Here is a 26,188-nt window from a genome sequence, read left to right on the forward strand (position 1 = left end):
GTCTACAGACTGATGCTCGATCGATCGGTCATTGTGTTATTAGATGATATCTTGGTGTATTCCAAGACTCGAGAGCAGCATGAGGAGCATCTTAGGGAGCTGATGGAGGTTCTGAGGCGAGAGTGGTTGTATGCCAAGTTCTTGAAATGCAAGTTTTGGTTACGAGAGGTCCAGTTCCTTAGACATCTCGTTAACCAGGAGGGGATTTTGGTCGATCTGACCAAGGTGGAGGTGGTTATGCAGTGGGAGACTCCAAAATCTCCCTCAGATATCAGGAGTTTCTTGGGTTTAGCAGGGTATTATCGGAGATTCATTCGTGATTTCTCCAAGATTGTTGTACCCCTCACTCGTCTAACGAGGAAGGGGGTGGATTTCTGGTGGGGCCCTGAGCAGCAGAGGGCATTTGAGACCCTTCGGCTATGTTTATGCGAGGTTTCGGTGTTGTCACTCCCCGAGGGAGTTGAGGATTTTTTGGTATTTTGTGATGCGTCCATCACAGGCTTGGGGGCAGTCCTCATGTAGAGGGGACAAGTGATAGCCTACGCATCACGGCAGCTGAATCCGCATGAGACGAGATACCCTATGCACGATCTTGAGTTGGGAGGGGTGGTTTTCACTCTCAAGATTTGGAGGCACTATCTGTACGGGGTCCGTTGCACTATATACACGGATCACAAGAGTTTGAGGCATATCATGGATCAACCGAACTTGAACATGAGGTAGTGCAGGTGGCTGGATGTAGTCAAGGACTATGATTGTGATATCCTTTACCATCCTGGTAAAGCGAACGTGGTTGCGAATGCTCTGAGCCGCAAGTCAGCTGGGTCCTCGACCCCAGCCAGGTGTATGAGGATAGTGGTGGATTCCCCGCTGGTGGGTTTGGTCAGGGATGCTCAGATTGAGGGTATGAGACCAGAGAACTGGAAGATTGAGAGAATTAAGTTCGAAAGCGCCCGGTTTGTTCAGGATAGTCGTGGGTTGTTGACCCGTTATGGTTGGGTTTTGGTTTTGATGTCTGGAGGGGTCCGGCAGACAGTGATGGAGGAGGCTCAGAACTCTCGTTGATATGCGCATATTTAGTTATAAAATCCATGCATTATCTTAATACTTTATATTGTTTTTGTCTCATTTAATGAACAAAAGGTACTTATTTAGTTTAGAATTTCATTTTTCAGTAACAAATACATGCTCGGATGGAAAAGGAAGCGGACTAACGATGGAGGCTTGGATCTTGGATTTTAAAGAAAGAAGGATGTTATTGGACAGCTTGACCCCACGTCAGTGTTTTGGCCATATCTCACGAACCGTAACTCCGATTGACGAGATTCAAAATGTTCTAAAAAGTAGACACAATTTCGGACGACTTTCGTGTTTTGAGAAAATGCTGATTCGAAACGTACTCGGCGAGTAGGGTCGATTACTCGGAGAGTTGTATCGAACTTTCACGATTCTGGACGCGCCGACTTGCCGTACACTGGTTTTAAGTGACGGACTCGCCGAGTAGGTCACTGGACTCGCCGAGTAGCCTCTGTTTTGTAAAAATATATATAAAGGGACTTTCAGATCGATACCCTAGCATATAGATGAACCCTTGGAGGCCAATTGTCGACTAAAGGTGTTGTTGGAGCGTGGGAAGCAAGGGAATCAACCCTACATTCAATTTTAAGGAGAATCAAGTCAAAATCAAGTTTATTCTTACCTAATCTCTTTTTTTGAACTATGTTTTTACCAATTGATTTCATTTTTGTGCTTGTTTCTGCTGTAATCATGAGCTAAAAACTCATAACTTCTGTTTAGGTAGATGAATTTGTGAACATTGATTGATTATTTGATTAGGATTAATTTTAATTGGTGATTATGTTTTATTAAGCTTGTTAAAGAACCTTATGTGTTAACAATAACTATTCTTCTGTTAATAAATTAGTAATTAAGTTGTATGAACATCTCTTAGTTGCTAATTTCATATGATTTAAGTGACCACATAGTTGTATGTCTAGGAATAACGAATGTGAAACTAGAATTAACTTGAAGATAGGTAAGTTAATGTGTGAGCTTGTGTGATAAACCATCAACAAGAGGTTAATTGAATCACCAATTTGATTAACTATAACAAGTCTTATTTAACCCGAATCAATAACTAGGAAATTCGTTGATTTAGACAACTGGCCACTGCTTGAGTTAATTTGTTTCCTAAGGATTAGTAATAGCGAACATGAACCTAATTATCTTAATCGGTAGCCATTGAAGAATTAATCCGATACATTAAAATCATCCATGGGAACAAATAAGTCGTACCTAAACAGAAGTCCTCTTTACTATTGAATTTAGTTGGTAATTAATTGTTTTAGTTACTAGTTAGTTAATTTGTGTGTTGGTTATTCTAATTAAGTTTCTAGTCTTGTAAAACTAGAGAAAACCCCCTTTTTGTTATTTGTTTTATTTAGATAATATTAGCATTTATTTTAATTGTTTACCGTTCCTTGTGTTCGATACCCTACTTGCTTGAACTATATTACTAATCGATAGGTACACTGCCTTTCGTGTGTTTATTTTGTGTCTAAGTTAGTAGGATTAAAACTAGTTTGTTTCACACACATCAAGTTTTTGGCGTCGTTGCCGGGGAACGGTTCGAATAGTTAATTTTATTTGCTAATTGTTATCATTTTGATTTTATTGATTTTTTTTATATAGTTTAACTTTTTATTTTATTTTATTATGTATTTTCCAAATCTCGATGTTTTTGATGCTTTTCTTGAGGAAGTAGTGCAAGAAATTGAACAAGAAGATGAGGAGTGTGACTCGGATGGTGATTTGAAGAAATTTGGAAGATGGTTAGATAACTTCTTGACTAACGAACAAGAACAATCTGAGTCACAAGAGCTAAAGTTACAAGATGAAGAATTTAATCCAAAAAGAGATTTGGAGGAGCTGGAAAGGTTGCTGGCAGAGGGGTCAGACGAAGAACAAGAACAAGCTGAGTTGCAGGAACCAAGCTGTGGTTTGACCATTACCACGACATGCCCCCCTGTATTTCCGGTTTGTGTTTCAAAGCATGGGGTGACAATTCCAACTTTAGAGAAAGTTATGAGGCACGATCCATTTTTGATTAGTATCCAACCGGTTCCAACCCTTGTCAAGATTCTTGGGTTTTATGAATTCAAGCTCGTTTGGCCAATTTTAGAAGTAAAGAGCCAAATTTTACAAATTGGTCCACCAAAGAAAATATTTAATGCAACGGATGGACTGACATTGAGTTTATTGGAAGTTTATTAAGTTGGGAGTCCAGCTAAAGACTCACACAAAAAGAAGCGCTTGCGGGAGGCAACCCGTCATTAGAGTTTGCTTTTTTTTTTCTTTAAACTTCTAGTTTATTAGGGTAATTTAGGATTTTAATTTTGATGTTTGTTTTCGTTTTTCTATTACTTGTGTGTGTTGTTTTGATCTTTTCAGTTTGAAGCTTAGGATTGCATGTGAGGGTCTAGAGTCAAGGCTGACGAAGGGAGAAATCAAATCTAGGCGAGAGAGGAAATGAAGTTTTGAGTCAAGCTATGAGTCCAATTGATTATATAGTGTTTATTACCTAAAGAAAAATGAGGGAAATTATTAGTTTATATAACCCCCATACATCAGAAACGGACTTGGGCAGAATAAAATATTTATCACACAGCGGTCTACTCTCCGAGTGCATTTTATGGACTCGCAGAGTCCATGTGAAAATTCACGATTCTTCTGCCATTTACGCTTCAACTCGGCGAGTCTACATACTTACTCGACGAGTCGCTCATTCTTCTTAATTTTGAGCTGAAGATTTGATGACATTTGATATGGGCATTGGTTCTATTCTTTGAAGATCATTTTCCGAGCATTTCCAAGAGTTTGTCCCTTATAATTGGAGCTGTACCACACGAGATTTTAACACCCAAGGCATGGATGAGCTGTTCCCATGCCAAAGTCATCTGAAGATGGAGCTCAAAAGAAAAAGATCAGCCTCACGACTACTACCCCAGGGGAGTTTGTTCCAATTCTCTCTATATTTCATATTTCATATTTTATGCATGACATGCAATGGGGACATTGCATAAATTAAGTGTGGGGTAGGGGGTTGGTTACATTAGTTAAAATTTTAGTTAAATTTTGAAAATTTTGCATTAAAATTGCTAGGATTAATTTAGAAAATTTTGGTAAAGCAATTAGGGATCATGCTAGTATTATATTTGATGATTGCATGAAAATTCACATGTTTAGTTGAGCCTATATACGTTCTAGTGCATTTGTGACTTCCTTATTCCAGTGAAATCATGGGACAAAAACACGACCTCTCTTAGTTTAAAGGATGCAATATGTTTAGCATCGTGTACCAGAAATGTATCCAGGAAAATTATTATCGTTAACCAATAAAGGTTGAAGTTAAGCGCCCCTGCTTAAGCATGTAGGGTTTTGAGTGAAAAAAAGTGAGTTACATGTTAAAAAAAAAAGAGAGAGAATTACAAGAAAAGTTTGAAGAATTTTTGGAGCATCAAAGTTAAGTATGAAATTAGAAGATCGAAAATTCCGAAGAAATTCAAAAAGTTGAAGATACCAAAAATCAAACAACACGGTGGTGAATTCAAAGAAATTAAAGATCAAATGTCAAAAAAGTGAAGAATTCCAAAGAGCTCCAATGTGGTATCATAAATTGTAATTGTCTAGATTATGTATGCTTGGGTTGCTCAACCAAAAATACCTTGAGGTTAAGAGGTTTTTTGAGGATGGATTCGGAGGGATGCATAAAACGAGCATTGTTCGGAAAAAGTGGGCGAATGTTTATGAGGATTGTGAGTATTTGGAGTATGGGGGGTTCTTTAGGAAAAATTTTAGACACAAATGCATGCGTTGCGGTCTTGCCATAATGGCTGGGTTCGATTGGGATTGTCTTATGTAATATTAGTGTACTAAAATTCAGTTTTGCTTGGGGGCAAGCAAAAGTCAAGTGTGGGGTATTTTGATATGCGCATATTTAGTTATAAAATCCATGCATTATCTTAATACTTTATGTTGTTTTTGTCTCATTTAATGAACAAAAGGTGTTTAATTAGTTTAGAATTTCATTTTTCAGTAACAAATACATGCTCGGATGGAAAAGGAAGCGGAACTAACGATTGGAGGCTTGGATCTTGGATTTTAAAGAAAGAAGGATGTTGCTGGACAGCTTAACCCCTCGTCAGTGTTTTGACCATATCTCATGAACCGTAACTCTGATTGACGAGATTCAAAATGTTCTAAAAAGTAGACACAATTTCGGACGACTTTCGTGTTTTGAGAAAATGATTATTCGAAACATACTCGGCGAGTAGGGTCGATTACTCGGCGAGTTGTATCAAACTTTCACGATTCTGGACGCGCTGACTTGTCGTACACTGGTTTTAAGTGACGAACTCGCCGAGTAGGTCACTGGACTCGCCGAGTAGCCTCTGTTTTGTAAAAATATATATATAAAGGGACTTTCAGATCGATACCCTAGCATATAGATGAACCCTTGGAGGCCAATTGTCGACTAAAGGTGTTGTTGGAGCGTGGGAGGCAAGGGAATCAACCCTACATTCAATTTTAAGGAGAATCAAGTCAAAATCAAGTTTATTCTTACCTAATCTCTTTTTTTGAACTATGTTTTTACCAATTGATTTTGTTTTTGTGCTTGTTTCTGCTGTAATCATGAGCTAAAAAGTCATAACTTCTGTTTAGGTAGATGAATTTGTGAACATGGATTGATTATTTGATTAGGATTAATTTTAATTGGTGATTATGTTTTATTAAGCTTGTTAAAGAACCTTATGTGTTAACAATAACTATTCTTCTGTTAATAAATTAGTAATTAAGTTGTATGAACATCTCTTAGTTGCTAATTTCATATGATTTATGTGATCACATAGTTGTATGTCTAGGAATAACGAATGTGAAACTAGAATTACCATGAAGATAGGTAAGTTAATGTGTGAGCTTGTGTGATAAACCATCAACAAGAGGTTAATTGAATCACCAATTTGATTAACTATAACAAGTCTTATTTAACCCGAATCAATAACTAGGAAATCCATTGATTTAGACAACTGGCCACTGCTTGAGTTAATTTGTTTCCTAAGGATTAGTAATAGCGAACATGAACCTAATTATCTTAATCGGTAGCCATTGAAGAATTAATCCGATACATTAAAATCATCCATGGGAACAAATAAGTCGTACCTAAACAGAAGTCCTCTTTACTATTGAATTTAGTTGGTAATTAATTGTTTTAGTTACTAGTTAGTTAATTTGTGTGTTGGTTATTCTAATTAAGTTTCTAGTCTTGTAAAACTAGAGAAAACCCCCTTTTTGTTATTTGTTTTATTTAGATAATATTAGCATTTATTTTAATTGTTTACCGTTCCTTGTGTTCGATACCCTACTTGCTTGAACTATATTACTAATCGATAGGTACACTGCCTTTCGTGTGTTTATTTTGTGTCTAAGTTAGTAGGATTAAAACTAGTTTGTTTCACACACATCACTCATTTTTCAATTCACCTGGGATCCACCGAGATGTACCGTGATTTGAGTTCGAGTTATTGCTGGCCTGGCATGAAGCGAGATATCGCTTGGTTTATTGAGAGGTGCTTGACCTGTAGGATGGTCAATGCCTAGTATCAGAGGCCGCATGGTAAGCTGCAACCTCTGGAGATTCCCATGTGGAAATGGAAACGGATCGCAATGGATTTCATCACGAAGTTGCCAAAGACGATAAGGGGGTTCGATGCTATATGGGTCATCATGGATCGATTGACCAAGAGTGCCCATTTCCTAGCCATACGGGAGAGTTCGTCGGCAGAGAAGTTGGCCGACCTGTACGTCAGAGAGATTGTCTCTTGCCATGGGGTTCCAGTTTCTATCGTTTCCGATCGAGATATCAGGTTTACTTCCCATTTTTGGCCGAAGTTCCACGAGGAACTGGGTGCGAGACTGCATTTTAGCACGACGTTCCATCCGCAGACTGATGGGCATAGTGAGCGGACCATTCAGACCCTCGAGGACATGTTGAGGGCGTGCATCATTGATTTCGGTGGGAGTTATGATTCCCACCTACCGCTTGCAGAATTTGCCTACAACAACATCTATCATTCCAATAACGGCCCCCCGCCTTTCGAGCTGTTCTATGGGCGGAAGTGTAGGACCCCAGTCTACTGGGGTGAGGTTAGGCACAGGGTGATGGGTCGAACAGAGGTAGTTCTGCAAACTACCGAGATGATACAGCAGATTCGACAGCGACTACAGACCGCTCAGAGTCGGCAGAAAAGTTATGCCGACCGCTGCCGATCTGAGCTGGAATTTCAGGTGGGTGACATGGTTCTTCTGAAGGTCTCACCTTGGAAGTGTGTGATCCGCTTCAGGAAGAGGGGAAAATTGGGTCCCCGTTACATTGGGCCGTTCAGGATTGTTACTAGGGTTAGCAGGGTGGCTTATAGGCTAGAGCTTCCAGAGGAGCTTAGTCGGATCCACAACACATTTCATGTTTTGCAATTGAGAAAATGCATTATGGACCAGGAGGCAGTGGTATCGTTGGATGAAATTTAGGTCGATGAGGGCCTAAACTATGTGGAGAGGACTGTGGCTATTTTGAAAAGGAAGAAGAAGATTCTGTGGAACAAGGAAATACCTTTAGTAAAGGTACAGTGGGAACATCGAAAGGGATCCAAGTGGACATAGGAGCCGGAGGTGGAGATGCGCGAGCATTACCCGACATTGTTTATTCCAGCGGACTTCGAGGTTGAAGTCTAGTTCAAGTGGGGGAGAGTTATAATGCCCCGATTCTCATGTATTGTTTAAATAAGATTTATTGGGTTAAGCTCTACTCGACAAGTTGGTTGACGTACTCGTCGAGTAGCAGCCGGGTGGGATAGCGTGTTAAGTGACCTACTCAACGAGTCCATATTGGGACTCGGCGAGTAGGGGCTGATAGATGAAACCCTAAATCCTGGGGTTTTCACCTTTATTTAAAGGAGCCTCAGCCTCCTTTGGCCTCTTTCCAGTCTTTGAGAGCCCCTTAAAACCCAAATACGTGTGTGTGTGTGTGCCCATTGTGTGTTTGAAGCTTGAAAAGAGGATCTTTGGAGGGAGAAGGAGATTGGAGCAAGTAGAGTGTTAGATCGCAATCGGGGTAGATAGTATGTTATGCTCTTATGATCCGTAGGGATTTGTATGTTAGTGACCTACTAGATCGGTACTCTAGTTACAGGAGAATTCTATGATTGATGATCAGTGAGATAGATATGTTTGATCTTTGTATATGCCAGTATATGATAGTATGCGCACATGGTTATTTGCTTGTGGTTGGGTTGAGGCGGTCCTGCTTTGTGCTGAAGACCAATATACCCTATGAACGGTCCGGGGAGACTGAAAGCCCACATGGCGGACCAGTCATGTCAGAGGCTCCGAATAGATTCAGACAGACTATAGGCCCGGTAGAGCGGTCCAGTCAGGCCGATGGCCCAGTATGCATGTTTATTGATTGATTGTTACTGATATGGTATTGTCAGTGTGGTATTGGTATTTTGGGGGTAGCTCATTAAGCCCTTGGGCTTATAGTTTTCAGTTTATTGTTTCAGGTACTTCAGGAGAACATGGCGAGGCGACGGCGTGACCATACTGCTCCTCATCCTTATGTTATGATTTTGGGACACTTTGATGGATATTGATTTGAAAACATTTTTTTAAACAATGTTGTTTGATTTTATTTATGATTGAAAAAGTTTAAATTTGACGTAAAATTTATGGATGTTACACTCTCAACACCAACATTAAACAGAATACCAAAATCTCTATGAAAGTGTGCTAATCGTTCATATTCAATCATCTTCTCCATTGTCAAACTCAAAAGTTCATGAAGAATCCTAACATATTGCTTCTCAAATTGCCTAATCCCACCATAACTCGAAGCCCTAAAAGTCTATTTTTGTTCATAGGGTTTAACGTAAGGAAGTCTTTTCTATTCATTCAATTTTGGTTTGAATTTTGCTTTAATTTTGAATCTTATTGGGAAATTGATTGAAAATGCATATTTGGTTTCGAATTCACTCAACCATTTCTCTGTATACTCTATCTCCCTCCATTTCTCCACTTCAACTACCATCTCTGTCGAACACATGGGGATTTTTAGAGGAACCCAACAATGGGTACATTTAGACCAACGAATATGTTCCAACGAGACATGATTTGAACCAAAACAAAGGGTCTTCTTCTACGACCTGACATGAGGTTATCGAACCTTAGGATTAAGTTAAGTTTGCGGAGATTAGTTATGAGGTTGTAGACCTTCAGGTCCCTAGTTCTATCTTTCAAAATGGTTTGTGTAATGACTGCTAGTTTCTTCCATCGATGTTGTGTAATGGAGTTGAAAGGCCCAAATTAGAGTTAAATGAGACGAGATGACACCTAGGTTTTCTATATGAATCGCTGTAGAACCCTTGTGATGCCTATAATGGCATTACATGAACCAGAAATTGGAGCTTTGACTGTAATTTGGGGAGCTCCTTCCGATATAATGGTGGTATTAGGTTTTGCAATGTAATTTATGAAACCTTTTCAGAAGGTGAAGAGACATTTAGGGAGGGGAAGGGTGGTCAGGGCTCTTTGAGTTCACCGACGTCAAGGAGTTGCAGAAATGTGAAGTTAGAAAGAGAAGGGGGAGGGTACCGTACATGGATATGTCGAGGATAGAATATATTCAAGGGATGAACTTTTTTTCTAGGTATAAGAGAGAGAGAGAGAGAGAGAAAGAGAGAGAGATAGAGAGAGAGGAGTACCGATATGGGTGGAGTGGGGGTCTATCTTTTTTATTTTTTATTTTAGTTTCATAAAGTATTAAAATAAATAAGAAAAAAAAAAGATAAAAATAAAATTAAAAGGGTAAAGAGGTAATTTCAAAAAAATTTGGACGAAAAACTCAGAAAAACCTTGGTTTTGGACATTTTGTGCAAGCTGGAAACTTTTTGGACCCCATTCAAAGATTTTTGCAAACCACAAGGACCAAATTTGCAGTTTTGTCTTGAATCTATTCTGGAGTTTTTTCAAACCATGTGATCTCCAAAAGCATTGTTGTTTTTAAGTATCAAATGAACCACCACATAGGGTGTGTTCGGCATGGAGTGTTTGGGAGCTTCTAGCTTCTAGCGTTTGACAAAACGCTATGTTTTAAATAAAAACCTTCTTCGGTACTACAAGCTTCTAACGTTTAGTTTAACCAAAACGTTCCAAATCCAAATGCTACTTCATGTAGCGTTTAACAAAACACTTCAAACTACAAGCTACCTACTACCAGCTAATTTTGACGAACACGCCCATAGTCATGATAATCATCTCGACACTGATGAGCTCGCTATTAGTCAATTGGAAACTATCAATCGATTCTGCCACTTCCACCACCTTAACAAAATTAGGAATAATCAGTTCACACCATTTCGTGATGGAGTTTTGAACAACTGTATCTAAGTTACACATATGGAACACATGGTTCAAACTTATGTATACAATCTACAAAGCCAAACAAAGCATAGATGTAATATAAACACATCTACTCTCCGAATTAACACGAGTTAGGAGTTTGTTTAATCTACACCGCTAATAAAAGATTCGAACATTTTTAGGTAAATGTCAATTCCATTTAGTTGACAAAACTCCATCCATAAGGGTATTCTTATCAATGATCATTCTGGTTTTAGAGACTGTAAAATTGATGTCATCCCCACCATCCAAAATCCAAATATCACGGCTATCCATGGGCTGAAAAGCAGGGATAAACAACGGACTGAACCTGGACCGGACCGACCCGAAGACCAAAAAACGTAAATTACCTTACCCAAAAACGGTTCGTTTTTGGGTGTAGCGGGTCCGAATCCGGGTCCAGTCTGGTCCAGGTTCGGTCTGGTCCGGTTCCGCGTATTAAACTGGGTTTCGGGTTTTGGACCAAATTAGTTTTTGGTAGTGTTGTTTACGGTTCCGGTCCAATCCTGGTACCAAACTGTGTTTCATATGGTTGTTGTTTACAGTTTTAGGTTTTGTTTGTCATACTACTATCCAGTATACTATTTTAAATTATAATCTTATTACGTAACATCCATCATTCATATCCTTGTTGTTTGCACAATTCGATTAAAATTCGACTAAAATATACATAAAATATGAATATAAATGTTATTAAAAGACTACACTATTTTTATAAAAAAAAAATGCATTATTTTTATAAAAAAAAAACTGCACTATTTTTATATAAAAAAATTTCACCTAACATCACTATTTTTATATAAAAAAATTGCACTAATTTTATAAAAAAAAAAAAGTTACACTTAACAAAATTATTTTTATTAAAAAATACTGCATTATTTAAAAAAATCTGCACTATTTTTCTTAAAAAAAATTGTACTAGGATAAAAGTTTTGGTTTTTCGAGAAAAAAAAATTGACACCATAATACGATCAAGAGAAGAGGGCAAAACCAAAAAATTTGACACTATAATATGATCCACAAGAGAGGCCAAATCAATTCAATTAGACAACATTTTTTTTTATTTTGGTAATTCTCATTTATAGTTTTTTGATAAAAAAAAAAAAAAAAAAAAAAAAAAAAAAAAAAAGACAAAATTTCAAGAATGGTCCCTGTGGTTAGGTTGAAATTGCCACTTTGAACCAAACATGTTTGGACTAGCACTTATGGTCCACATGTATTCATTTTGTTGCCACTTTGGTCCAATTTACTTTAAATTCTTTTATAATGACCATTTTGCCATTTGTTTTTATTTTTTAGTTTATTTATTTATTTAAATAGTTTCATAATTAAAAGAAAAAGAAAAAAATCACTCTCTTTCTCTCTTAAACTCTCTCTCTCTTTCCCACCCGTCTCTCTCTCTCTCACTCTCTCTCTCTCTCTATCTCTATCTCTTCATTACAGACCCCATATCCTCATCGTCCTTTTCTTCTTAAGGATATGCAGAAAAAAGAAACCCTAATTGTAATCTCCATTATCAAAAGAAACTTTGCCCATTAATCTGTATCTCAACAAAATCCAATGGTTTTCAGTCGAGCTTCTGTGTGAAAGAGAGAGGAGAATCGTAATTGTTGTTCTAACTCTGAAAAGAAGGTTTGTAAATGGGGGTTTCAGATTTGCCTCCTCCTGAGAATCAAAGAGCTTTATCTTTACAGACCAAAGCACAACGATGAACACCAAACCACCGGCAACCCCTGAAAACACCTACTGCCACCCCTCTTCACCACCATTTCCAACCAGTCCCACCGTCTCTCGACTCTCCTGGCTCCTTCAAATGACCCTCAGGTGAGCTTTAATCGAGTTTAAGAAGGGAAGAATGCAAAATGACCCTCGGGTGAGCTTCAATCGAGTTTGAAGAAGGAAAGAAGGAGACCCTATGGTTTTTAGAGGTTGTTGCCATTCTCTTTTCTTTAAAGCTTAGGGTTTTTAAAGGTCGCCGTTGCTAAAAACCTTAGTTTCGATCTGTATGCCGCCACCTGAAACTTTTAGGGTTAGGGTTTCGCTGCCAGAGCTTCGATATGGTGTCGTTTATCTTTTTCCGGCGATAGTGTTCAAGCTTCCTAGCGGGATTGAAGGTTGGGGAGGGGTGAGGATGGTGACGTTCTCTAAACTGGAGAGAGAGAGAGAGAGAGATTCCTTTCTTCTTTTTATTATTTTTTTGTTAGGAAAATAATTAAATAACAAAAAGAAAAACAAAAACCAAATAGAAAGAGGCAAATTCGTCATTTTAAATCGTTTTGGACCAAACTCATAACAAAATAGAAACTTTTTGACCATTAGTGCTAGTTAAAACCTGTTTGGCCCAAAGTGGTAATTTCCACTTAACCACAGGGACCATTCTTGCAATTTTGTCTAAAAAAAAACGTTTGGTCTCCCGGTCCGGTTCGGGTTAAATCCTTTAATTTGGGTACGGTCCGGTCCATACTCGAAAACCGGCCCACTAATATGATAACCCGGTTCGGTCCGAGGCCGGTCCAGTTTTTTTTTTTTTTTTTTTTTTTTTTTTTTTTCCGGTCCAATCCGATCCCACGGCTCGTATGCTCATCCCTACTAAAAAGTATCGATAACCTCCATCAATTCGAACAACTTTAATAACGTCACCCTTTCCCTAATTTCATTTCTCCAATTCGAACACCAATTATTACCCTCCCATCTATCTTTAGTTAGGCATTCTTTCTCCATCTCCAAAAGATAAAGATGAAGAAATCTAATCATAAACGGGACTTGATCAATCCACTAATCTTTGCATATACGAGTACTTGCACCATTTCCCGCCAACTTTCTAACAACATTATATGAGAATTGAGATAATGTTATTATCATGTAGTAAATTTATTTTACCAATAATATTTCGCCATACCTCTTTATTAAAATTCAAACTATCAAGAGATCCAAATCCTGTGTCAACACCATGAATGGATTTTATAACTTTGACCCAAATTGCACGAGTGTCATTAATAAAATGCCACTTACCTTTTGTATTAAAGTGCTTTATTAAATTTGTATTAAAGTGCTTTATCAAATGCATCCAAGGAACTAATCTCCAATCCATCTTTGTTTTTGCTAGTTAACACCATGCTCCACTTAGTCCAATTCATTTTAGGGTCATTAACATCTCTTTCTCAAATCTAGCACAAAGAGTCTCCAAACACTTGTTCGCAATAGAAGGCATACGAAACAAAAGACATGAAATATATACAAAATGATCTCAAAACCGATCTCAACAAGCTGTATCTCCGTCTAATAGATAATATATTAACTTTCAAAGTGGACTTCTTCTCAAACTTCTCTATAATCGAACTCCAACCAAATCTAGGCATGCTCGTTGAAAGTGTTTGTATGTAGCATTATTCACCAAAATTATAAATTTTGTTTTTCTTCTTTTTCTTAATATACATCTTTTAAGTTTTGGACACTTTTCATTTTTTTAATCATATCAAACAAATGAAGCCCAAATATATAATTTATTCGTTTGTTTTTTCGTGACGTCATTGTTTTTTCTCATGTGAACACAATAATAATATTGATGTTTTTGTTAATTCATGTAGGTATATTTCTTATAAGTTATAACAAAATAAAACGTCACACATGTTATCTGAGATATTATGCAATATTTATCTACAGATATAAGTAAATTGGTGCACTTTAAGTTTTAGCAATATTTATCTACAGATATTATGCAATATTTATCTACAGATATTATGCAATATTTATCCGTATTAGAAACGTGTATTAAAATCAAATATGAAGTTTAAGAAACAAGAGGATCCGTGGCGCAATGGTAGCGCGTCTGACTCCAGATCAGAAGGTTGCGTGTTCGATTCACGTCGGGTTCAATTCCCTCTAATCCTCCTTTTTTTTTCAGTTGTATTGTTCTTTTTGTTTTTAATTTTTTTTTTTTGCTAGATTATTTCTTATCCAGAAACTTAAAAATACCCTTCCACTTTTTTGTTTTGCTTTTTACATCCTAAAATTTTGCTAGATCATTTTTATCCAATAACTTAACCCTTCCTCTTTTTCCGTTTTATGTTTAGATCCCTAGACTTTTTCGTTTCTGTTTAACTAGGCTGCGTTGCAGCGAAAAACGCAGAAGTGATACAATGGTATATTTAATTTTAAAATAAAACAATATTTAAAGTATCATGTTTGAATGTAAAATGACATACAACTTATTGAATTAACTTGTTTATGATAGTCCATAAATTGATATTGTAAAAAATAAAATGGTCTCAACGATATATTCATATATACCGAGTATTACGTAATATGAAAAAAAAAAAAACATATTTCGTTACGATATAAAGGACAAAAAGAAAACGTACTTTGGACATGTATAAAAGGAAACAAATTTTGAGCCTGAAATTTATCATTTAGATGAATTGTGATTCAAATTTTGAATTGTAAGGACATGTGGGTAGGATGAATTGTCGACATGCGCGAGAAGAGAGTCACGCTTTTCATCTTGGAGCATCTATTGCTCTTCACAAATGAGGATGGATCAAGCATCCTAGACAGTTGAAGGCGAATCCTGGTGTCAGATGTTTATGGCAATGTACCGGATTTTTGGAGACAGTTCGTTGATCATGTAAGCTACCAGGTTAGTTTGAGAAACTTTAGCATCCATGAGTTCTAATCGCCCGACAAGAGATTTTATTTTGTTGCAGTAGTCTAAGATAGAAGCATTACCAACAGAGATGTTTCTTAATTCTCGATCAAGTTGAATAATATTCGAGGCTTTGTTATCACGAAAATTGTTTCCTAGGTTTTCCCAGATTTCAAAAGTTGTTGCTTGCTTCTTTAAAATCATATTGAGAAGGGGGATGCAGAGGGTAGCATAAAGCCATGATTTTACGCTGGAATCCTTGCGAACCCATGACTCCTTTGCATATGTTGATTCTTCTGTTCATTTGTCATTTTCTTTTTCTTTATCAATCGTTACTTGTTCAGGAGGCTTGAGGTGATCATAAACTCGATACCCGATGCAGTGAATTTCGAATAGTTCATGCCAAATATCATAGTTTATTTGATATAAGTCTAGAACAAATGGAACTGCATCTTTGATGTTAATCCTAGAAGATGGCTTATCTGTGATCGACATGTTGAGGAGGAGAAAAAGATACTGAGAAGAAGAAATATGGAATGTGAGATCAGAGGGGTAGAAAAGAAGATGTAAGACGAGAAAAGAATCGTCGGCTACGGTCTTTATTAATTGAAAGCTCTGATACCATGTAAACTCTAGTATTTTACCATGAGCCCCCTTTCATTCCATATACTGAAAATATATCTACAACATACAGTACAAAACATAAATGGGCCAAACATAGAGAATACAAAACATAAACGCGCCAAACATAGAATGGGCCGATAATATAATACGATACATTCATTAAAATATACATAAGCTAACAAAATCTTGTAGCAGATTTTGTTTCGAATCAATAATTTATTTAAATTTTATAATATGGCCAGAAAAATACGTTGTTATTTTCTATATTTAATCTTTTCCAATGTTTCACTGCATCGCGTAGCCCGTAGGAGTACAACGCCAAGCCAATTTATAAAATCTGAACTGAAAGCCATAACAAAGAGAAGAAAATAAACATTTACGGCTTGTTCCCGAGTTCCAGTTAAGGAGAGAAACGGAGAGAAATCGAGGGAAGGTGAGGGAAATTGAAGGAAACTCGTGTTCCCGAGTTTAATTGATCGAAGGAAATTGAAGGAAAGGAACGGATTTTGGAGATTGATTTTCCTTCCAAATTTTCCTCCCAAATTGGGTGGAAACGGGAAGAAAATTGGAAGCGCATCCTGCCTTATCTTCTTATTGACCATTATACCCTAAACCCTATTTATAAAATATCACGTAGCTGCACATCCCATACACAATCGTCTTGCTCAAGTACCCTCGTCTTGCTCAAGTTCGCGCCATACTCTGATCAGGTACATTTCATCCTCACTGTACAGTCTTTTTCTTCTTCATCCTCACTGTACAATATTTTTCTTCTTCATCTTCTACTTGCATTACGTTCCATTGTGCAAACAATGCAAATATGTTGATCAGTTATTATGCTTTAATATACAAATTAAATTGATATACAAATAAGTTGGATTCGGTATTATGCTTTAGTATACAAAATTGATTTAAATTTCATGCATCATCTTCACAGCAGTTAATGTTATGTTTAATACATCTTCTGCACAACGAAATTGGATGTATAATAATCTTAACTTTTCATCAGTTAATGTACTATTTAATGCATGTGAATGTTTGTGTTTGGACAATTTTTTTTGCATTAATTGATTTATAGTCTTTTGCGTTAATGTTATGTTTAATACTCATCCTTTGTTTATGTGTAAACACCATTATATGTTTAGAGAGAGTTCCTGTAGAGTCCCCAATTCTTGCAATTAACCAATTACTATTCACTGTAGAGTATAATAACTTTGGCTTAATGTTGATTGCCTCACAATTAACCCACGAGTCTTAAGATTCCTTAATATATTGTATATGTTGTTGTTTTTAAAGCCAAGTTCTTTGGCAAGATCATTTTGGGTTATTCCATCTATTCTAAAGCAGTAAAAGTAAAGTAAGATCAATAACCTATATGCATAGTTGTAAACTTCGAGCTCAAATTCACATAGCTAATGAGATTTTTTTTCTTGATTAAATGAATTTTTAGTATTAGAAAACTGCCATGACCAATCAAGACGATGATCGGGAAAAAAGACGAAGGCTAGTGGTTACTCTGATGTTCATATCCATTGTAATACAACGTAGACTTTAGAAAAAAATAACCATAATTTATGTAGTAATTGATGTGGTGTTGATTATGATGGCATGTGCGGAATTAGAAAGATCTAGTGATTCATCATACAAATTCAAGAACACAAGGAGTAAATAAATCTTTTTAAGCTCTTATTAGATCTAGAAAGATTATACAAATGGGTTTGTATACAATTTCTCTCTCTAGTCTAACACTCCAAATGGAATCTTTTTATAATGGGAGTCACTCACTTCCTATTTATAGGAAAGACTCAACCCATTTACACATACAAAGAGGAAAGCTTAAAACATTACATCCAAGCATGACTTTGCACCCTAACATTAAGGAAGAACTATTAAAGCGTCAACTTGAACGAGAACGACTATTACACAAACTTATTAAAGGTGGGAGATGTCGTGAGCTCATTCGTGTGAGTGAACAAGCTTTTAGAAAGTTGAGTACTATCTTACGACGTGATGGTAGACTGCGACCTATGCAACGCATGTCTGTTGAAGAACATGTTGCAAGGTTTCTACACATCGTAGGTAATGATATGAGAAATACAATGGTCTCCTTCATTTATGGGCGTGCTAAATCTACAACAAGTAGGTGCTTCCATAGAGTTTAACAAGTCTATTACAAACGATCAACTTAAAAACATAATGAAAACTTTAAAAGGTACTTTTAGTAAATGGTATGATATATATCGGGGTACTTCGTTGAGTGGGTTCTCATGGTATTCTCAAATAAAACACATTGAAGCAGAGGAGGAAGTATGAGAACAATTAATTAAAGTACGTGTTGGTTTTACTTTTGATTTATTGTTTTATATAACTTTGTTACCATTAACTTTACTAATTAATTTTTTGGTTTGTTTATAAACAGGCAAACCCTGAAGCAGCTGCATTTAGGACCAAAAAAATTTCAAACTACAATCAGTTGAAGATGTTATTTTCAGATGATAGAGCATCGGGATCAAAAGCGGAAACAATAAAAGAAAAAAACGCCTGGTTGAGCAAATACAAAGAAATTAAAATAGAAAAATTGCTGATGTGGATAAACTAATGACAAATAAGGAGGTAAGTTTGGAGAACGAACACAAAGATGATGATGAGGACATTCAAATAGTGTCAGTAACAGATGTTTCACCTGATGGGAGTTCAAAAGCCAAGAAGTTGAAGAGTAAAAAAAGAAAACTAGAAAGCAAACTTCAAGATGAAGATGAAGTAGTAGCTGAACCTGAACCTCAACCAGAATCTTTTGAACACAATATTGTGCAAACATTTAAAGAAATCGTTGATGTTATCAGGGAAGGGAACAAATCTCGTGACTATACAGGTGAGGAAATTGAGAAAGAGTTAGAGTTGATGGGTTTGGATGACGATGAATTTGCAGATGCTTTCATATATTTGTCGCGTAATCAAGCCGATGCTAGGACAATTTTTAGTTCTTCAATGAGGATGAGGACGATCTTTTTAAGAAAGATGATGAGTGAAGCTAAAAATTGAGTCATATCTTTAGGTTTTATGGGTTTTTTTTTTTTTTTTTTTTTTTTTTTTTTTTTTTTTTTTTTTTATAGTAGGTTGCATTGGACCTCATTTGTAAGAGGGGGAATTTTGATTTTCTGGGTTTTCATTATTGACTTGAGTTTATTTCATTAGTTGATTGTTTGATTAAATGTTTTTGATTGATTTTCATTTTCATTGTAGTTTATTCATATTGTTTATATGTTCTTAACATGATGTGTAAATAGGGGTATAATTGTAATCTTTTAATTTTCTTTTCTTTTCCCCCTAACTCGGGAACACATAAACTAAAAATTTTACTTTCATTTCCTTCGAACTCGGGAACACGAATTAAATAAAATTTTCCTTCCCCTTCATTTCCTTCCGTTAATATTTTCCCTCCATTTTCTTTAATGAATTTACAAAAAAATTCGGGAACAAGGTCTTAGAGTAAATGGTTGTAAAAACTAATTAAACTAGAAGCCGTTTAAAAAAATTAAACTAAAAATAATAACAGCTTAATTATTAACATTTAGTGGTATTTATGAAATTGCCTTTTATTTGCTAAATCTAAGAATAATGGTATTTTCGAGAAAATAATTTATTTATAATTAAAAAGAAACCAAAAAGTTTTATGCCTTGACCAACTTTGCGTGGCATTGCAGCAGCTTATATTCCGATAATGGCCTCCTTATATTCCTTCCCTTCCAAGAAAACCCATGCAGAAACAAGCGAAAAATGGAAGAAGTGGGAAGGGCATTTGTGGAACATTACTATCATTTGTTTGATACTGATAGGTCTTCTCTTGCTTCCCTCTACCATCAATCCTCTATGTTGACTTTTGAAGGTCAAAAGCTACAAGGTGGTGATAATATCTGTTCCAAGATAAACCAGTTGCCTTTCGATAAATGCCAGCATCTCATTAGCACTATTGACTCCCAGCCCTCATCGTTTGCCGGCGGCATTGTGGTGTTTGTTAGCGGCAGCCTCCGACTTGCCGACGAAGACCACCCTCTTCGGTTTAGTCAGGTACGTACGTATGGTGGCTTCTATAAGAAGTATCAATTTTGATTCAGTTACTTAAATTATAGTTTAATAATCTGTAATAACATTTAATGGCTTAATTAGATATATATATTTAAATTTAAAATGGACTACAATTGGTGATGAACCCAATTCGTTCACTATTATAGCAAATTACTTGTTTTGATATTCGATCCATCAATTTTGAAGCCTTTAGCTTAAATCTTAACATAACATCAGTGCATCACATAATTCCAAAGGATTACTTTTATCAATTAAATCATACTAAGATCTGTTTCTCTTTATTTTACTACAAGAAAAATGACGTAATTTCTACAGATCCAGAACTATGTCTTTGACTCTTCATCTTTTCCTTTTATCTTTAATTATCTCTTCAATAAGAAAACGAAGGGAGAAACACCAAGGTCTCCAAGTTGTTCGCTTTTATCTTTAATTACCTCTTAGACTTTTACGTAACAGATTACTCTATATAATTTTTGCTAATGCTCACAATTCATCTTCAACTTTTCTCTATATGAAGCATTGTCCTCGTATTTCCAACTCCATAACAGCCCTTTAACTTTAAGAAACACACATCAAATATGCCCTTTTCTCACCTTTACACACTTCAATAAATACTTATTCTTACTATCATACAACAAGATTGAATTTGAATCTATATATTTCAATATAACATAACCATGCATAAATATTTTGAATCACAAGAACAATTATGTAGATTAAAAAAATGCAATTTAGTAGTAAAAATATTTAGGGCTAAATGCAACAAATAAACAAATAAAGTTTACTTAATATATTTATATAATGACAGAAAAAAATAATTTCAATGTGAGTTTCAATATTATTCTTTGGATTTATAAAATAAATAGGCCGAGAATAACAATGTAGCACAAGAATAATACTATAATATTACAAATTAATTATAGTTTTTTTTTAAAAAAATTATTAAAAATCATGTTTTTATTTTTTAATATATTAAATATGATAGATTAAGTGTGTGTGTGTATATATATATATATATATATATATATATATATATATATATATATATATATATATATATATATATATATATATATATATATATATGGTTAGGTTCATATGAGACTGTATAATTTTGTGAGAGCGTGAGACGCATTTTTTTATTTTATTTTTATTTTTTTTAATTAATTCAAGTTCCAAAAATAATATTTAAAAAACAAATTTTTGGATTTTTCCATTTATTTTGCATTTTAAAATTATTTTTTAGAATATGTCAGTATGATATTCTATTAAAATATTTCACGTATTTTAAAAAAAAAATGGAATTTATTTTTATTTATTTTTATTTTTCATTAGTTAATTCAAGTTCCAAAAAAAATATTTAAAAAGAGAATTTTTAGATTTTTTCATTTATTCTGCATTTTAAAATTATTTTTTAAAATATATCAGTGTAATATTGCAATTAGAATATTTCACTTATTTAAAAAAAAAAACGGATTTTTTTGTTTTTATTTTTATTTTTTTAGTTAATTCAAGTTCCGAAAATAATATTTAAAAAAAAAGAATTTTTGGATTTTTCCATTTATTTTGCATTTTAAAATTATTTTTAGCTTTGGTTTTACGGTCTTCCAAAATTAGAATGGTTTCAAATGAACCTGAACATATATATATATATATATATATATATATATATATATATATATATATATATATATATATATATATATATATATATATATATATATTTTAAATTTTTTTTAAGGATATACACGTAATTATAAAGTAAATATTATACCTTGTAGAAATTAATATGTCCGAATTAATCCTTATGGTTTCAAATTAAGATCTTCTTAGGACACTATAGTAAAAATACAATTTGGCAATGACAATTTCTTTGTAATAATAATGAAATTGCTATTATTTGATAGAAATTTCAATTTACAATGTTATATGTTATAATAAGAAGAAACAAAAATATAAACATATAATTAACAAATAAAAAAAAAGTTCATTATTAATTAAGTAATTTAGAGTCATTTAGTGCGTATAATTAAATAAGTTGATGTTGAATTATTTGCAGATGTTTCATTTGATCCCCACTCCACAAGGAAGTTTCTACGTGCAAAATGACATTTTTCGTCTCAATTATGGTTGAATGTCATCCAAATTTATTTATTTATTGTGAATTTTCATGTATTTAATTACATTCTGTGACTTTTATCTTTCAAACGATTATATTTTAATTCTTATACTTTAATCGAGTGATCCATTGGGTTATAAGTCGAGGGGAATACATTTTTTTTTGGAACAACAACATATCATTAAAATGGAAAAAAGCTAGCATCAAAATAAACGAATTGTAAATAAATATCGGCAACATATGAGTTGTGAAGCCAACCAACCTACTTCGTCTTATAGTTTTTATACTTATTCCAAATCTATAACATTGAACAACTATCAAATATCTCCGACTTATTAAGTTTCGCCAATACAAAAACCTGATTATTATAAAATTTTCACAACTCCTAGCAAAGTGTAACAATCACCGAATCAAAAGACTTCTTTTGCAAAGGCGCTAAAGCAATGGCAAAACACGAGCAACATAAGGGTGTCGAAACAAAGAAAATTCAAACATTTTTCCAAATGGGTCAAACTCTGAATAATTTATGATATATACAAAAAATTCAAATCATAATAAAAATCAATTGGAAAATCTCCATTAAAGTCCTAATATTTTAGGAAAATTTTTAATAAAATCCTAAATTTTATTTTTTCAATAGAAAAATCATGATATTTTAATCTTTTGAATAGAAAAGTCCAAGAAACCGATTATTTATCCACTTTATCCCTTTTTGACCTATTGAACATGTTATGAGACCAAATTGTTAATTTATCCAAAATAATGAAAGTTTTATGCAGATCCCGTCAAAATTTATATAATATATAAACGTATTTTTTATGTATTTATATCTATTTTATGTATTTATGTATTTTTTAAAGTTTTTATATGTATATGTTTATGTATTTTTTAAAACTATTTTACATGTATAAACATATTTTTGTAACATCCCGAAAATTCAGAAGTATTGTTCAAGAGCTAAAGTGTAAATTAAGGAGGGGACTCGACGAGTAGGTATTCTGACTCGTCGAGTCGGAGTGGGATTTGATCGCAGGTTAAGTTACCAACTCGCCTAATCCCGGGGGTTGTACCCTATATAAAGAAGCTATCATCCCTTCTTCAGCCTCCTTACCACCCTTGAGAGCCTGAAAACCCTAGAGATCGAGTGGAACTCCATTGATAATGAAATTGGAGCTTTGGGAAAGGAAATCTTGAAAAGGGAACTTAAAGTCTAAGGGATTACAGCAAGGGAGTGGTATAGATTCGAGGTCTACTTTAGTAGGAGCTTGTATTGGAGGTAATAGATATGTTCTTGAGCTTTTGTGCATCTAGATTTATCAATTGTGGGGTTTTTGGTGCATAAATGAGGTCCATCTTGAGTTTGTTGTAAGATCTAAGGTTGCTACCTCAGATCTAGGCTTATAATGACCCGAGGAGCCATAAAGTCTATTATCAAGAGATGTAGGTGAAGTTCTTTTCTCCCAAGCCTTAGCCCAAGAGTGTATTATGCTTAGATCTCTTTGGATTCACGTAAAGTTTTCCACTTTACATGATGGATGGGTTGTAGGGGAGTGGATCTATGGATTGGAGCCTCTGCATGGCTTGGAAAGCCACTATATTTATTAAGAACTAGAGGTGCTCTGTGAGTCACATGGGTGAACTCAGAGAGTTGGATGAAGATAGGCAGGAACTCAACAAGTTGGAAGAACAACTCGACGAGTTTGTTGAAGATTGCCTTGGACTCGATGAGTCTGTTCTTGGACTCGGCGAGTCTGGTCGTGGAGTCCTAACCTTTTTGGTTGAGCTGTGAATTGGTGAGTCGAGGGACGACTCGGCGAGTTGAGCAGGAAGTGATTCAGAGTTGTTGGACTCGGCGAGTCTTGGGGTGACTCAGCGAGTTGAGTCGCAATATGGGAGTTTCTGAGTATAGGGACTCGACGAGTTAGCGAGATGAATCGGCGAGTAGAGTCAGTCAGGCAGATTGACTTTGATTGAGGCCTTTGACTTTGACCAAGAGTTGACCAGTTAACTTCCAAGGGTATTTTGCTAATTATTGGTATTTATTGAGTTCAGTCTTTTGGTGTCGATCAGTGGTGGAGTTCATGTCGGAGGTTAGAGCAGCGTGATCCCATCTTTTTAGTCAGCAGTTGCGAGGTGAGTTATCCTGACTATATCGACAGGGTCTAAGGCACCAAGGCCGGCTCTTTATCGGATGGAAATCCGGGTAGTTGTTATTTGCTATGTTATTGCTTTGTTATATGCTTGCATCCTGGTAGTTAGGATGGTATATGTTAGAGACCTGGTTAAGGTCGGAATCCTGGTATATAGGGATGATGCTATATTAGTGACCGGTTAGGTCGGTATCCTGGTTAGAGTATGCTATGTATGTGATATGCTAGATCGGTTGATTGATGATTAATTGTTATATGGTTATATGTTTATGTGCACATGGTTGGTTGACTGGGGATGGGTTGAGGCGGGTCCTGCTTTGTGTTGTAGGCCAATATATCCAGGGCGGACTGGATATTCCGAAGGCCCAGCGAGCAGTCTGGATAGGCTGTAGGCCCCACGAGGGTGGACCAGACGTGCCGAGCCTCGGAGAGTGGACCAGGCCGACTGAAGGCACGATGCGGACGGACTAGTCATACTATAGACTCAGAGAGTGGACCAGGTGGGTTGAAGGTCTGGTGTGGGCGGACCAACCATACTGCATACTCGATGGATATATATATATATATATATATATATATATATATATATATATATATATATATATATATATATATGTTTATGTATTTTTTTTAATGTATTTTACATGTATAAACATATTTTGTTTACGTATTTATATGTATTTTTAACATTTTTACATATTTTTTTATGTATTTTTATGTGTTATTTTTTTATATATTACATATTTATATGAATTTTTATGTATTTATGTAGTTTTTTAAAGTTTTTTTATATACATATGTTTTTGTTTATATGTAACACCCTGCTTCAAATCGTTTCGTAATTCGGGGCCATGGCCCAAAGATTAGTTATCATAATGTAACATCTGGACTCTCAGGTATATTATTTATTTATTCATTTTGAGAACTATTGAGCAACTCGACGAGTTGGTGCTACAACTCATCGAGTAGAGTCGTGTTTGGCCACGCGGGATTAGTTACCTACTCGACGAGTCTGAGAGTCAACTCGCTAAGTAGACGCTAAGTGAATGTCAAATCCCAAGATCAAATAAATCCAAATCTGACTGCGTGTGTGTGTACGAGTCATGTCGGCGCCTTCCCACGGTCCTCGCTAGTACCTGAAAAACATAACACAACCACTGTAAGCATAAATGCTTAGTGAGTTCCCCAACATACCACTTACACACATACACCCTTCCAATCCATGTGTCTCAGGGGACTTCCGTCCCAACCCGGTAAACCTTCCAGTCCCACTCGTGTCGACCTTCCGGTCCATAACTCCCTGACCTTCTGGTCCACAGCATGATGCCTTCCGGCCCATAACAAGCATATCATACATAACGCATACAAAACAGGCAACTTCACACATAATGCATATATTTTATGGCATACCAAACCTTCCGGTCACACATAGATACCCTTCCAGGTACAGTATAGTGAGAAGACTCACCTCGTATGATGCCTAAGTCTCACGTGCTCGATATTTCTGAATCTCGTAACCTTGACCTAGCCTCGGTTAATCACATCAAATAATCATTCTAAATCCTTAACGGCTCGCAAGGCTATACCATATTCCTTCTAAATTTCCACAGAAAGGTAAAAGACTATTTTACCCCTCCCTGACTCAAAAGTCCACATGCTGACCAAAACCCTAAAAGTCAATAAAACTCAACAGCAAGCAGTACGCGGGGCGTACCCTTGCACTCTAGAAACAGGGGACGTGACCCACTACGCGACGCCTACTGGGATTACGCCCAACGTACACCCCAGTTTCTTACTTCCTCATTTTAATGTCTTAAACAGTTAAGACATAACCCCACATTTCAGATCTGGCCATTCTAACACCTCTTAATCCATAAAGTCAAAACCTTTAAGCCTTTGCATGGCTATAAAGGTTCCCCACACCTTCTAACATCTTTCCTTTCTCCTCCAAAGGTCTAGATCTCATGCATGGCTCAACATTCATGTCCAAGATTACATTTTTATGAATACACAACTCATATAGTCCTAGAAAATGATAGATCTATGCCAATGGAGACT

General features: G+C 35.5%; 1 protein-coding gene and 1 non-coding gene across 2 annotated transcripts; both read left to right on the forward strand.

Annotated features, from left to right (window-relative positions):
* Positions 1-14,312: 14,312 nt before the first annotated feature.
* TRNAW-CCA (transfer RNA tryptophan (anticodon CCA)) lies at positions 14,313-14,384 on the forward strand. The gene has a single exon. It is a non-coding gene; the product is annotated as a tRNA-Trp (tRNA).
* A 5,146-nt stretch (positions 14,385-19,530) lies between these two features.
* Positions 19,531-22,097, forward strand: NTL (NTF2-like protein). Its single transcript, XM_078961018.1, has 2 exons — positions 19,531-19,843; positions 21,921-22,097. Exons 1-2 carry the CDS (start codon positions 19,553-19,555, stop codon positions 21,993-21,995), a joined length of 366 nt encoding a protein of 121 aa, XP_078817144.1. The 5' UTR covers positions 19,531-19,552; the 3' UTR covers positions 21,996-22,097.
* Positions 22,098-26,188: the final 4,091 nt, after the last annotated feature.

Source organism: Lactuca saligna, chromosome 1, assembly GCF_052625555.1.
Source record: "Lactuca saligna cultivar CGN05327 chromosome 1, ASM5262555v1, whole genome shotgun sequence".
NCBI lineage: Eukaryota > Viridiplantae > Streptophyta > Magnoliopsida > Asterales > Asteraceae > Lactuca > Lactuca saligna.